General features: G+C 35.7%; 1 protein-coding gene across 29 annotated transcripts in view; it reads left to right on the top strand.

Annotated features, from left to right (window-relative positions):
* Positions 1-14,550, top strand: part of DLG2 (discs large MAGUK scaffold protein 2) — a 998,134-nt gene that overhangs the window by 500,606 nt on the left and 482,978 nt on the right. The window contains exon 1 of one of the 29 annotated variants that reach the window (XM_064644968.1): positions 2,158-2,562. The exons of 27 other annotated variants lie outside the window; for them this stretch is intronic. In XM_064644968.1, coding sequence (XP_064501038.1) covers positions 2,485-2,562 — 78 coding nt within the window. In that variant the 5' untranslated portion in view covers positions 2,158-2,484. Of the gene's footprint in view, positions 1-2,157; positions 2,563-14,550 lie in introns of those variants that run through there. One more of the 29 variants, XM_064644970.1, reaches the window with a different exon arrangement.

Here is a 14,550-nt window from a genome sequence, read left to right on the forward strand (position 1 = left end):
TTGTCATTATTTCTTAAATGAACAATGTATTCTATTTTTTTCCTTTAAGTGGGATGAATTGTGGCTTTTTATTACTCCCTATTTTTCCTGAATAAATAGTTCAGTAAAGCTCCTAATGTTGATGCTAAAAGTCATAAAAATGAGGTTTTATTTTTTAATGAGTGTTTCCTTCAATTTTCTCAGCTTCTGAATATACATAAGGCTATATAAATAGTTGCTTGGGAGAATTTACCCTTTTTTGGTTGTAGTGCAATGATTTCAAATCATACTTATTCTCTTCATAAAAACATGAGAGCAGAGTGGGAGAAGTGTTCTACTGTTTATGCATATAATATGTAAGATTCTTTTCCTGTTCCTTTAACATTTATAGTGTTGTTTAAGTTGTGTAATGATGTTGCTTCTTCTTCTCTGTACTTTTTTTCCCCATGATTTTCCTTACAGTGATATCCCAGCTAGAAACAAGATCTCTATTTTCTTCCTAATTTTTTCAGGTCATCTTTCTACCCTCTAATCTTCCCTTCCCTCTATGATATGACACGGTTATCTCACAAGTGTGAATAGTGTTGTGAGGCTGCTGCATGGCATAATAAAGGTTTTCTCATCTTGGAGAATCCATTTTACTATAATCCTGGAGTTCAGAAAGTTGGAGTGGTGTTGTGGACAGGTAGCAATCATACTCCAGATGAGACATGATTTTACTGTATCTTGTGGTCTTAAAACTTTCTGACTGCCAGGACTAACTAAATATCTGAACTGGAAGTAGTTGGAAACTATTTTCTTCCCAGAAATATCACCAGTTATCAAATATTTTGTCAGAAGTTTTTAGATGTCAAGTAAAAACCAAACACACACCTTGGAGTTACCTTGGCAAAGAACTCTCACTGTCTAAGAATTTCAATTTAGTTAACCAACTTGCCATTTTAAAAGGTGTTGAAGAGTTCTTTGAACTCTTTATAATCTTAACAGAATTGAGCAGTATGTGTCTTAAGGCTCAAAGCTTGGGCAATGCCATCCAGCTACAGTAACTTGGATGTTCTATGCAAGTTATAAGTGGGAGTGGAATATTTTCCCTTTTGATTTCAAGTACCCTGGAGGAAATAGTTTCAACCATTCTCTGAAAATCCTGGGAGCGGGGGGAAGTGTTTCCTTGGACTCAAGAGCCCCATACTAAATTGCTATGACTGTATTTCCTTTGCTGTGAATCTATTAATTTTGGTTTGCTCCTTGCCACAGAACAGTAGAGCAGAAATTATTCTTGCATGTGTGCACCCCAAAATCCAGTCCTGAGCACAGGACAGCAGCAGTTCTCCCGCATGTTGGTATCTCCAGTTGTAGGTGGGAGGGAATTGGGCAGGATTTGTCCTATAATACAAGTACTATATAATACAATACATAGGTGTAAACCCTGTAAGTTTACAGCTTTGATACTGCGTCTGACTGGGTGGAACATCTGGTTAGTCATATATATGGAGGCAAAAGAGTATGTTTCTGCTTATTGTTTAGAGATTATAACTGAAGAGAAGTGCAGGGGTTAAAGCTGAAGTACATGACAAAAGGAAAACAATACATTGCTGTTTTGCTGCAAAAATTGGTGTTCAAAGGTACTTCTCGACTCCTAAAGCAGAATAGCTTGCAATTAAAGGAAGAGGGAAAAGCATGCTTTGGTAGGACAGAAGTTTGAAATTTGAAAAAAAAATCTATCAGGTTTCTATTTCATGAAGCCATTATCAAAGAAAAAGAGAAGCCCTTGACTGAGTCTTAAATCCTTCAGCAAAGCATGTATGACATCAGCAAGTGAAGTGAGCAGCTATGATGCCTGTCTGTTGCGAACTGAAACTAGGTAACAAAAATACCTCTGAATAGATCCCAAACCACGAGAACAAAGTAAAATCAATTTTCCTTTCATATCTTTATTGCACTGAAACACAAAAAACCCCACCTGTTCCTTCACCTTAACAGTTAATACACATTTCTATTTTTGGCACTTCTGTACCCCTTTGCTTTCCTGCAGTTCTGTGTATCTCATATTTGAACTGCTGCTGCTTCTGTTGCATGCTGCCAAATCAAAGAGAACCAAAGAGTTAAATTTCAGAACAGGAGAAGAGGAGGTGAGCTGTCTGCTACAGTAGTTTACTGCAGCTTCCTTTCATACTGACACATATGTAGTTTGTGGTGACAGTGCTAAAGAACTGCAGACAGGCACTTAGCAGACTGGATGTGAGCTGGATGCAAAGATGCCTCACCCTGGACTTCCTGCTGGCAGTATGTAAATACACCTGCAGACTGGCCACACTGGGTGGTTTGTTTTTTTTTCAGAAGACAGCATGAGAGGACCTGACAAAGCAACAGAATAGTTGAGACCTTAACCAGCATTAGATCTGTACCTCAGTTGTGGGGGAAGTTTTTTTGGTTTCGGTTTTTTGGCTTGGATTTTTTGTGTGTGTGTGTGTGCTGCATATTCAGACTGAAATCTTCATCACTACAATGTTTGCCTCTATCTGGTATGCCAAGAAGCTGGGACGCAGGTTTGTGCATAACGCCAGGAAAGCAAAAGCAGAGAAGGTACGTTCCTAGTGGGAATATAAAGCCTTATGTCTCATGCAAGCTGCCTGCTAGCATCCCATCGTGTGTCTGCTTAGCTTTTATAAATACCATGAAAAACGACATAGTGCTTTTCCTGATTTCATGCAAGAGTCCTTTGATATTTTGCATATTATTAAATACCAAGGAGAAGATCCTTTCAAAAAGTCCTTCTGCCCTCTTTTATTTGTTTTGTTTTTGTTTTTTTTCTCCCCAAGATAAACAGCTGTACATCTGGTATGTCGTGTGTTAAAGGAGCACTCCAATGAACTTGTTGCTGTGCTGCATTATTTTTACTAGTACCATATTATGCTCTTAAACAACCGTTGATTGTTTGGTGCTTGTATATTTTTTCTAGTGTGGGACCAATGAGGATGTAATAACATGTTAAGCATTTATAATGTTTGGGAATTTTGTTTCATGGTACTTGTTGAAACTGCTTCAGTATGAATCCTTTTTATTTAAAAATATATAGGTATGTAAAACTGGTCAGTACTATCTTTCAATATTTTTCTCCTCATAAAATTGAACTGTGTTTAACCAGTTGTTTTCTGGAAGTCCTTGCAGGTAAGATTCTTATTTCCCCATGAGCAAAACTTAAGCAGTTTTAGAATTTGCAGTAATAATAATTAGAGGATATCAAGACAATTGCCTTATGTTCTACGTATAGAAAGCATTTAGTTAGTAGACCTGCATTCCATTTTCACCTACATTAACATACAAACCATTTTCAAAATGGGACTAATTCCACTTTTATAAACTCAGCTTTAGATTGGGGGGAAAAAACCTTCAATATAATGTGATAAAGTTACCTCATTAGTCTGGTAACGATGTCGTCCTCTTTTTTTGCTATCTTTGATGTAGTCAAAGACTTTCTAATGGGTTGCTTTATTATTTCTTTGATATGTTTTATGCTATGTAATACAGCCACCAATCCACTAAGTAACTATGCTCTGCCTGAATTCCTCTGTAACTGGAAAAGCTCTTCACCTACAGAGAATTATTATCAAAATATATTTTATTTGTGGTTGGGGAAGAGAGAATGGGGATGGATTTGGGTTTTTTTGCAAAATATTCCTAATGGTTAAAAAGGTACTCTGTGGTAATTTTGAATTTAAATATGCAAGTCATTGGGAAGTTATTTGGATAATAGTAATTTAAATATTTCACATAATATATATAGCAGGAGATAGAAATGCAGATATCTATACATGAGAATGTCAAACTTTCTTTGTCATTAATCATATTTCCATAAAGAGGGTATCTTGTAAACTCTCCTGCTGTCTGCATGTTGCTATGGGAGGAAAAAAAGTTGCAGCCTGGATCTTCGTTAGTCCTGAGGGGCTCCCTTCAGAGAAATCTTTGCTCTCAGGCTTCCTCCAAGATGACAGAGGCAGGATGAGTGGACACATTCCACTCCTGACACAGTGGGGCTCATTCGTCAGCTTTAAAAACAGATTTAGTATGCATTGCTCAAAGTGTGTATGGTCAAAGATTTTTCCAATAACCTTGAAAATCTTTATTAAGCAGTGCCAGAGTATTCACTAAGAAAATGTTTTCTTCTCTATATAGTCTTGTTACACTGACTAAAAGAATGCTTTAACAATTTTGTCTCTTTCTCCTTGTCTTAAGGTATTTGAAATATTTCTGTATAAATCGATCATAACACTACTTGTTCAGCTCTATAGGACTTTCAAAATAACCAAGACAACTCAGGTCCATGCTATTTAAGCTTTCAAGCCATATGTCACAATTCTTAGAGAAAAGCTTTTTTTGGTCATTGCTTGAGCGTGATAATAGCATATTTGTATGGGAATTTTATTTTTGTCAGAAGACAATATGTATGCGAGAAACACCTTGTAAAATGTTTATTTATTTTCTTATATCAAAAATAAAATTTCTTTCTTGGAGAAGAAGCAGCCCACAAGCAGGACTCACTTTTAATTTTTCATTTTTTTCCACAAATCAATAGTGTACTTCAGCAAAGGCAGAAAATCACATTCTTAGCAGAAGGCTATTTCAATAAGTGCAATTGATGATTGGAAGCTGATCAACACTGACATCTTCAGTACAATATATTGGTAACAGATAGAAAATAGGTCTATCAAAAAGTAAATTAAAATAAGATTTAACTGCATGTCCTGTTTTATTTTTGTCTGTTATTCATATTATGGTTGAATAATCAAATTATTATGCAGTTTTACCTTTTTTTTGGGGGGGGGGGAAGAATAATTAGGTTTTTTTCCATGTGCATGATTTGAATTAAATATTGTTTTCTTTCTGTGCTTGTGGAGGTAGTAACATACAGCAAAAATTTCTAACAGAATATGGGGGCAAAAAGATTTTCTTAGAGTTAAGATCTGGATAGTGGGGATTAGAAGACCATGGCTCCACAAGAGAATTTTCTATTACGCTTTACTTCTTTGAATGAGTACAAGTCTAGAATTTTTTTAAGGGGTATTTCTAAGAAACAGAAATTTTGCATGAGTCTATTTGTTTTCTTAGGATGAGGAGGAGAGTGGGGAGGGTCACATGACAGAAGAGGGTTGGAACATGGACTGATGTGTGCACACATACATATGCACAATCTGACAGTGTAGCTCGTCAAAATGTCAGAACTTTGGGCCTGAATTGTGCAGAGAGAGGACTTGAACTTGGATCTCTTAGGTGTCTATTTAGGAAGCAGAGTTTCCAAGGTGACAAGTGGTGCCACAGGGTGCACACAAAGGCAAGGGAAGGAAGGTGTCCCTGCCCATGGCAGTGGAGAGGGGTGGAACTAGATGATCTTTTAAGTTCCCTTCCAACCCAAACTGTACTATGGTTATATGGTGACTGGGGAAGTCCTTGGTGGGAAGAGCTAAGGTGGCATTAATGTGACAGCATGGTGCTCCCCTATGCATGCTCTGCACCCGCATGAGGATGTCTGGTTGTGGTGATATGGGTGGGCTTGGCCCCCAGTGTCTCCAGAGCTCCCCATCTTTTTTGTAAACTTTTCTGGAGTTTCCTCCCCTATCCCTTCCACCTCACCACTCCTCATCTGATTGCCATCTGAATATGGCAATCTCTGCTCTGGGAAAGCTGGCAAACAAATTGCCCCAAAATGAGTGGGACCTGCTTGTTCTTGGTACTTTGCGACTGCAGCATTGCAGCTGTGGACTAGGGGCTCTCAGGAGCCAAGGCTTGGCCTATGCTGGAGAAGTGATCTTGAGCCTTGTGGAAAGGGAAAGGGTAAAGGGTACTAACAAGCAGCAAAGAGTTGGGAGACTAAAGGGAGGAGGTGTTTGTTTGTTTTTTTTTCCACTAAGATCTATGGTAGCTCCTGGGCTTTTTTTTCTGATTTCCGTGACCAGTACCTGCTGTTGAGTACAGCACTGCAGCTTCTGCCCTGCCCTTACAGTACTTACTTCCCCTCCAGCCTGACATCTCCTTGGAGGGGTTGTGGTTAGATGAGTTGGACCCTGTGAAAAGGTACTGTCTCTTTGATACTCACATACAACTTAAGAATTTCAGTGTTCTAAGCCAGGTTGGAAGGCCCTCTGAGCAACCTGGTAGAGTGGAAGGTGTCTCTGCCTATGGCAGAGGGGTTGGAATGACATGATCTTTAAGGTCCTTTCCAACTCGAGCCATTCTAGGATTCTAGCATTGTATGACTTCCTATCAGGTATTATGCTTCTAAAAACCAGACATGAATTCTTACAGAATTTTTATCAGGAGAGTAAAGATATCAAGGGGAAGAGCATGACAGGCAGCCATAGGTGTGTTAAGCATGTCTTTGGAGTTGAGTAGTGTGCACCAGTATTTTTATTTGAGTGATATTTTTATGATGTATTAAAAACCCTTATTTCAATTCAGAACTGGAGAAAAATATTTTGAAAAACCTTAAAATTTGAAAAGTTGAACTCTTTTTTTCCAATCATTTCTGTCTAAATCTTCCTGTAAGTGGAATGGGATAATGGCTATTAATTGCTCTTTATGTTCTCGTTTTGCCATAGAAATCTTAAGCGTGTTTCTTATACTTTATTGTTTTTATTAGTATATATCCTAAACTCCTTAAAATATATATTGCACTTTTTATCTACAAATTCCTATCTCAGTCTTGGTTGTCTTGGCTTGATTTTTACTGTTGCTCTTACCCTCAAGTAGTGAGCTATTTAGTGCACAGGGAATGTTGTCACTAATATTGCCCGAAAACAACTGAACTCCTTTTGAGTCAGCTCCGCTCTTACCTTTTTTATTAAAGTTGTTAAACTGCTTTGAGTTTGTCACATGAAAGGATTATTGTTATGAGAGTAAACGTAATCACTTGAACATTGGAACTAAAATAACTTAGGGCAAAGATTGATGTCTTGAATTTTTCTCATTAGACCACAATCAAGCAGAAATCAAGAGATGTTAACTGCATGTGGTTATGCTACAGAAATAAGTATTCTAAATGATTGGAAGAGGTACAGAAAAGTAACTGAGCAATTAATCATGTTGGTCTGAGAGAATGAGCTAAAGAAGTGTGAAAAAAGTTTCTGGTAATGCTTCACTCTATTGACAGAATTTGGCTTTCGAGGGTCAATATCAAAAGTAGGGAAAGACTTGCCAAAGGCACCAAATCATTTAATTTCAAAGGGGAAGTTCAGTACTCAAATTTTTGTGCTTGTTCCGACATGGAATGTATTTCAACCATGAGACCCAACTTATAAACACTGTAGGATTAGTCATGTTGGTAGGTTTTTACATCTGAAGACAACAGTCACTTACAAAGGAGGTAGATTGTAGATTATTTTGGGGGAGTAAAACAACAAGGTCCATGTGAAGTGTTTAAATGAGTTAACTTTCACTATTCTGTAAGAGAATAACATTTTTAGAATTCTCTTTCTAGCTTTTAGAAACCAAATTACTCCCAGGATGTTATCAGTTTTAAGAACTGATGTCCTGTATTTGAAAATATATAACATTTACCCCATAAGGTTCAGTTTATCCTTTCAATTTAACTAATTTATTAGTTTAATGATTCAAGACAGAAGCAGTTTAACTTTAAAAAATAGGAGTATATGTGATGATACAATTAGAATGTAGTTTCTCTATTACCCATTGTAAATAAAAATAAAGATTACCCTAAGTCATATTCACAAACTGGACAGTATAATTTTAAGTAAGCAGTTTTAAAAGTACTGTAGTGAAGACTAGATAAGTAGAACATAGACCAGCAAACAGTTTTTCATTCTGTGAGCCTGGCTTTAGAATTGTTTTGGGTAAATCAAGTATCCTTGGCAGACTGTCAGCCTACAATGAAATATTTGCAAAAAAAAAAAAAAAAAACCAGAAAATTTGCCTTAAGAGGTTAACAAAACTGTCATGTATAACAAAAAGAAATTGTCTATAAATGTAGGCATATTTAATCATTTTTACAAAACTGTCCTGGCAATAACAATTAACTCTTCATATCAAGATGACACTTGATTACTAGATCATTCACATATCTATATTTTAGCACAGCTAACTGCAGAGTGGGCTGTTCTAGGCTGTGTATTCTTGTTTCATTTTTACTTTGTTTACAAGTAGCTACCCAGTAATCTAATTTGAAAGAGATAAGAACTTCAATTGAAACTGTAATTACTCACAACATAGAATAGAAACGCTGTGATTAAGAAACCATAAAACATAATACCAGATAAATACATTTTTCCTTACTTTTTTTTTTACATATATATATATATATATATAATTCCAAAGAAGACAAACTCTCTCTTTCAATATTTGTGTGTCTACCTTAGATTTCTTAAGTACTCTCTTTCAAATCAAAGCTTACCAAGTTATTTACAGTCCACTGGAGTTGTGATGAAGTGATAAAACTTGCAGGTCTAGTTATAGCCTTGGCTAAAGGGGAAGTGACTGCTTGTCTAAGGGACATCTCATGTAGCTGCCATAACCTATGGGCAATGGGCAGTTTTATTTGTATTTGGGCAATGGAGGGCCCTCATTGACCAGGTTCAATGGGAATACAAAAGAGAGTCACTTATTTGCAGAATTATCTGTTCAAACAAATGCTGGAGTTATCTCAGGCACCTGGAGGAATCTTTTCAAATGGACTTTCTAAGTGGTCTATTTTACAGTTATGGAGAGATCTTATCTTTTCACATATAACTGTGTGAAGAAAAATATGCAAGTGTTACCGTATCCAGAGCTCGCTGGATCTTTTGCTTTAGCACAGCTCAGTTGGAATTCTAAGATATTTTCTTTTATTGTGATTTAATCCAGAAACATATAGCTACTCAAGTCTTTTTTTTTTCCTCTTTTTTTCTTTGCAGTTGGTTATAATCCCATATGCACTACAGGAGGAATAAGCTGCCTGAGTAGAGATTTATTTTAACTCACAGCCACCTCACAATCACCATAGTAGTAATAGTAAATAAATTCAACTAACCTTGAAAAAATGCAAGAATGCTGTTTTAAAATAAGATATGGATCAGCAGTAAAGTCCTGAAGTTAATCCTTTGAAATTCTTAATTTTGCAATAATCTTCTTTTTTAATCTGTAATCTTTTTATTTTTTTCATCTGTGAGGATTTTGCTCTTGTTTTGCTCGCCTATTGCATTTGCACAGGCCCAGCACCTACCTGTAGCAACTAATGAGCCATAAGGGGCACTTTTGATTAAATTAGTTGGGGTTTTCTTTCATTAAAGAAATATCTGTTAACCAGATATAGGTGAGCTCTTTGAAAAGAACAGAATATCTTCTTTCTCTCCAATTAAACCTAAGAGGACTCTAATCTTAGCTGGCTGCTGTGCATTGGTGATGCTTCTTCCCTTTCCCCCGTGCATTATTCTGGCATGTATTCGCCTGTCGGGTACAACAGAGCCTTTAATTCCTGACCCATAGATATCTGTAGCATGTCACTGAAAACTGTTTTTACTTGCTGATTTAGCCAGGGTTGTGATCATCTTAGAAACAGGTTAAGTAACTTTTTTCAGGTTAATTTTCATCTTGTTGTCTTCAAAACAAAACCAGGATGGACAGGAACGTTCAGAAAACAACTGCCAGTGACAGTTGCATTAATTGCTGCTTTGAGTGCTCATGCCGTGACTCAAATGCAATCAGATTGGGCCTGTCTCTAATGAATAAGTGTGTTTAATATCATTGGTTACAAGCTAAGATGCTTTTTCAAAGAAAAAATTTTATTTTCTTTTTCCTATTTTCATTCAATATCAATAAATAATTTTTCATTTCTCCTTTTTTTTTATTTTTTAAAGAGAAAAAGTAGTATCACTACTGTATTTGTATTTTGGTCTACATTGTATATCATGTTCTGTTAAATGCCAGTGTGTAGCATTGTGAATATGACATTTAACTCATAAGACATCATTTTATTGAAATAGTTTTATTTCTTTGCATTTATATACAGTGTTCAAGTATATTGTAGAAATGGCTCATGGGATGTGCAAGCATGATTTCTCTTTTTTTTTTTGTCATTACTTGTCTCTTTGTCCTGCATATGCAATTCAAAACAGCTCATAATAAAATAGTTGTTTGGTTTGTGTTCTGAACTGCATTTGGCATCACTTGCTGTGTTTGCAAATAAAGATCAGTTTAAAACACTGACAAGAAACACTCTGTTCTTTGCCATTGGAGTCTCTGGGGGAAACCGAGATGAAAGTTCTCACACTAGTTCCTAAGATAAATTATCAAATAATTCTCTACAAGTTTTTAATATCCTATAAGGGCCATTACACCTGGTACATATGTAACTTGCTCTCACTTTAAGGTACTGTGCCAAACGTGTGTGTAAACAGCTTTAGTAAAATTTAGAATTATTGTCATGTCATATGATTCTCAAGACAGTTTATTTTAAATGAGGCACATTTTTCTGTGGTGAAAAAGAATGTCTCTGCCATACACCACTTAAAATGTTGGTGCATATCAGGGAAAGCTAATATATGTTAACAGTTTCAGATGAGCAACTGGAAAGAACCAATGGATTAGCAGTCTGAGTAAGTAATGACGTGCAGTCTGAGAGGTTTTGTCATCAGGAAGGAGGCCCCAGTACCGTGTGAAGCATTTGCAAACTGTTCTGAAGTCTGAAGCTTTCTTTTTCACAGCAGCTTACATATACCTCAGAAAACAGCAAAACAAGGTTCCTCACGTTTCCACCACTCCCACCTTTGCAAGTCTGTTCAGGAATGACATTGTTTAGACACAGAGAAAGTGTGTTTAGGTACGTAGCTGGCACAACTCAACTTTTCTGAGATGAAGAGTGATGATACTAGCACTATACTGAGTACCTCATTATGTTCAGCTGTCTTATTAGTTAACCAATTAATTAATCTTAGCCAGTATGAACTACTTCAAGGCTATCACATGCCTTTTGCGAAGCTCAACATTGCAATAACTTTGTCATTATTAAATTGGATTTGGATTTCAAGAACAAACTTTGCATGACAACTTTATTTCAATCCTAGGCTGAGATTTTTTCAATTTGCTTCAGTCTGTCTTTCATTAAGTTCTTCCATATTTCATGCAGCAATGTTTAAACTGAACATGAATTGATTAATACCAGTGATATCACTAATATTCCGTTTAAAAAGTTTACATTGCAGGTTCCTTTGGGAAGCAAGGTATCATTAGGATGCTGCAGTGTAATGAGTGGCATGCTACTAAGTGTACACTTTATTGTGCTTAGAGGCTTGAATAGCTATAGTATGCAATTTTGTAAATCTGTTAAATATTCTTTAGCCTTGAGACATAAGGAAGATGTATAAAAATTGTTTACCTATACTCTAAATATAATATTCTTATACTCTAAATATAATATTCTTTTCCTGTTAGCTGATGCATTGTGTATATGTAGCTGTGGTTTTCTTAGCTAACAAATTTTTTTAAGACTTTAGGCAAATTATTTTTGAAAAGTCTGTCATGTATTCTTATAAGGTAGCAAAAGGTCAGGATATTCTATATTGTTAATAAAATTAGCATGATGGTTAAGTATCAGTTTGCTGTTTTGAAATAGATTTTCAAGATTAGGTGAAAGCGATCCTGTTGCTACCCTTTATTTTCAGGATTACACTTATAGCCTGATGATTGCTTTGTTTAGTGTAATATTCTATTGAACAGACCTTTCTCCTGAAATGGGACACACCATTATTATTCTTCCTCCAGCCTATCTAGCTTTATTCTCTCTATTTTTTGCATTCATCACTGTTCATAAGGGTGAAAAGCATCTCTGCATTCCTCTTCTAAGGGCCAAGTTATCTGAGGGAGACAACAGGAAGGAATAGTTTAAAAAAGAAAAAAAAGAGAAAGAACTACTCGTTCTCCATCTTGCTAGACAGTTAACAAAATCTGAAACAATCTGCTACATTTATTGAATATCTGTTTTAGAAAGCTCACCTTAATTAGACATGATGCACGCCAACATTAGTTGTTCAGGTTCAGCACTGGAGGGGATATATTTATCTTGAGATGGCTTTGCAAAAGGTCTGTGTTCAATCTTCTAAAGTGGAAATATATATATATATGAATTTGTATATGTATAAATCTGGATGCATAAATGCAAGTGAATTTAAAAAAATGTACCTGGGATGTTTTGAAAACTGAATGTAAAACAAAGAATTGCTAGGTATTTAGAAGAACGTTAAAATACCATTATTCTAATTAGAGATGGTACTGTTAGCAAGGAAAGCATCGAAGCAAGACTACATTGCAAATGTAGTGCCTCAAAGTGCGTTATGTTTTCAATTAATTTAATATGCTAGTTAAAAATCATTTATGTTGAAACTACAGGAGGGAACAGACCTATCAGTAAACAGCAGACTGGATAGCCAAGTACATGATTCTTCACTTAACTGGTAAGGGAAAACCCCACAGAAAGGAGCAAGTTTCCTACCATTTCTTTTAGAATTTTACCAGTACTGCCCACAATAAGACTCCTACTGTTTAAAAGATTGTTTAATTCCAACAGAACACCTTCAGCTTTACTACAATTTGTAATTAAATATTTAGTTGTGTAGTAAATTAAGCATGTCATGATCTCTGCAAAGTGGTTCTCCGTTTACTGCTGCATAAATGTTTTACAAGGTGCTGTATTGTTTCTAGTAAATTAATAATGAAGATTTAGATTTTAACTGATTAATATTCTAATTCACTGTTTAGGAGGAATCTAATTTAGGACTGGAAACAAAATTGAGGTAAACATCTTTGGCAGTGATCTCAATTCCGTAACAAAGTCACCAAGTGATAAGAAAAAAACGAATCATGGTAAAAGAAATTAAGAGGTTGGAACTTCCAGGACAAGTAGCTCTTTCTTGTGAAAACTGAAAATGTTCTCTAAACTGCAGTGTACTTGGACTTGACTTCTCTTGTCATATCAAATCATCAGTACAAATTTTATACAGGAAAATTTCCAGGAATTTGTAAGATAAAGAAAAGCGAATTTGGCATAAGCAAAGAACTACCCAAACTACTGAGATTAAAGTAAGTTTTGGTGGGACTGTAGAAATATTGTAGTACTCTCTAGAATATTGCTTCTATTTCTGATGGCCATAGAACAACAACAAAAAACACGTTAGGCAATGTTCAAAAGTCGAATGAGATGTTGTGAAAATATGTAAATGAGCAGGCTATTGAAAACCAGGCATTCTAAAAACTGGTTGAAGAGGCTGAGGCTGATCAAATGTAATATCAAAGTCAGGTGCAGTGGGCAGAAGAAGGAAAATTGGTTATCAGAAGCAGCTAATAAGGAGAGATGTCTCAAATCTTGCTCTTCCTTCTACACCTGGAAGGCCTGGAGGTTGGGCTTGTGCAGTTACAGGATCTGAGAGCCTCCTGTTTTATGTCTTCTCTAATGCAGTTTGCATTGAACAGATCTGGTTTTGTTGTATGGAGCATATCTTCACTTAAAGTTCTGACTTGAGTCCCTGTAATTAGAGTCAACACTTTGTAGCTTCATCTGGTTGACACCTGATGTTGAGATGAAATTCTTCTCCAAGAACAATTGGCAGTGAGGGTGCAGATTTTTCTTCTTGTATTTAGCATTTTTAATTTTTTCTTTCCAAGACATTTTCTGTCAGTAGTCCACTTGTGTCAGTTGCTCTTTTCTGCTTTTAGGAAGTAGAAGTCTGTTTCAAGAACCGAAATACTCAGGTTTAATTTGGGATGTATATAGGAAACATTAAGGTTTGTGTTTTGGAAGATTCCCCTGGGTTCATCCAATAGTCCTTTTTGGCCATTCTTCTATTATGAAGTAATTTAAAGTCAAAATGTTGTTATTTCACAAATTTTCTGATAAGAATGACTTAAGTAGAAACACCATGGTTTATCAAGGATCAGAACCTGTCCTACTGTGTTTCTTTGTACAAATAGGTCATATTTGTTGAGTGGAGAGAAGATTATTTTAATTGACATAATTAACTTTTCTTGTGATTATCTTAGGCTTGAAAATGCATTTTACTCTTTCCCAATTACGACTTTTTCTCTGATAGAGTTATACATGCTGGGTGTAATAATGAAGGTAGTTTTGGAAGGACTTAATGTATATAATTGGAAACTAAGATGAGGAAGTCTTCTATCAGCAGGAGGGTAGGAGAGCTAGGCTGTATAATTGAAGTACAGTGTAATGGGATTACCTACAAATTTTAAACATTGCTTTCATTAAGGAAAATAATAAGCATATTTATTAAATATAGTCTCTGCTTGGGACAATATTTGCTATTACGAAAAAGCTTTTGTAATTAAGCTTGGGTCTAAAAATGTATTGAAAACACTACATCAGTTTCTAGAAAATGGTTTTGTGCATAAAAATTTACTGAAATAGAAAGAGCTTTCACAGCAGAGGCAGTTAGCCAGATATTAGTGCAGCTCACATCTAGCATTGACTGTAAATTTTTCTATGTACTTTCAGTTTAGTCAAGGTCAAAGCAAAGCAAAGTCATAGTCAAATATGCTTAAACATTTAGCTTTTTATGAAAGCTTTAAATCAGTCTGCTG

Source organism: Pseudopipra pipra, chromosome 2 (genome assembly GCF_036250125.1).
Source record: "Pseudopipra pipra isolate bDixPip1 chromosome 2, bDixPip1.hap1, whole genome shotgun sequence".
NCBI classification, from domain to species: domain Eukaryota; kingdom Metazoa; phylum Chordata; class Aves; order Passeriformes; family Pipridae; genus Pseudopipra; species Pseudopipra pipra.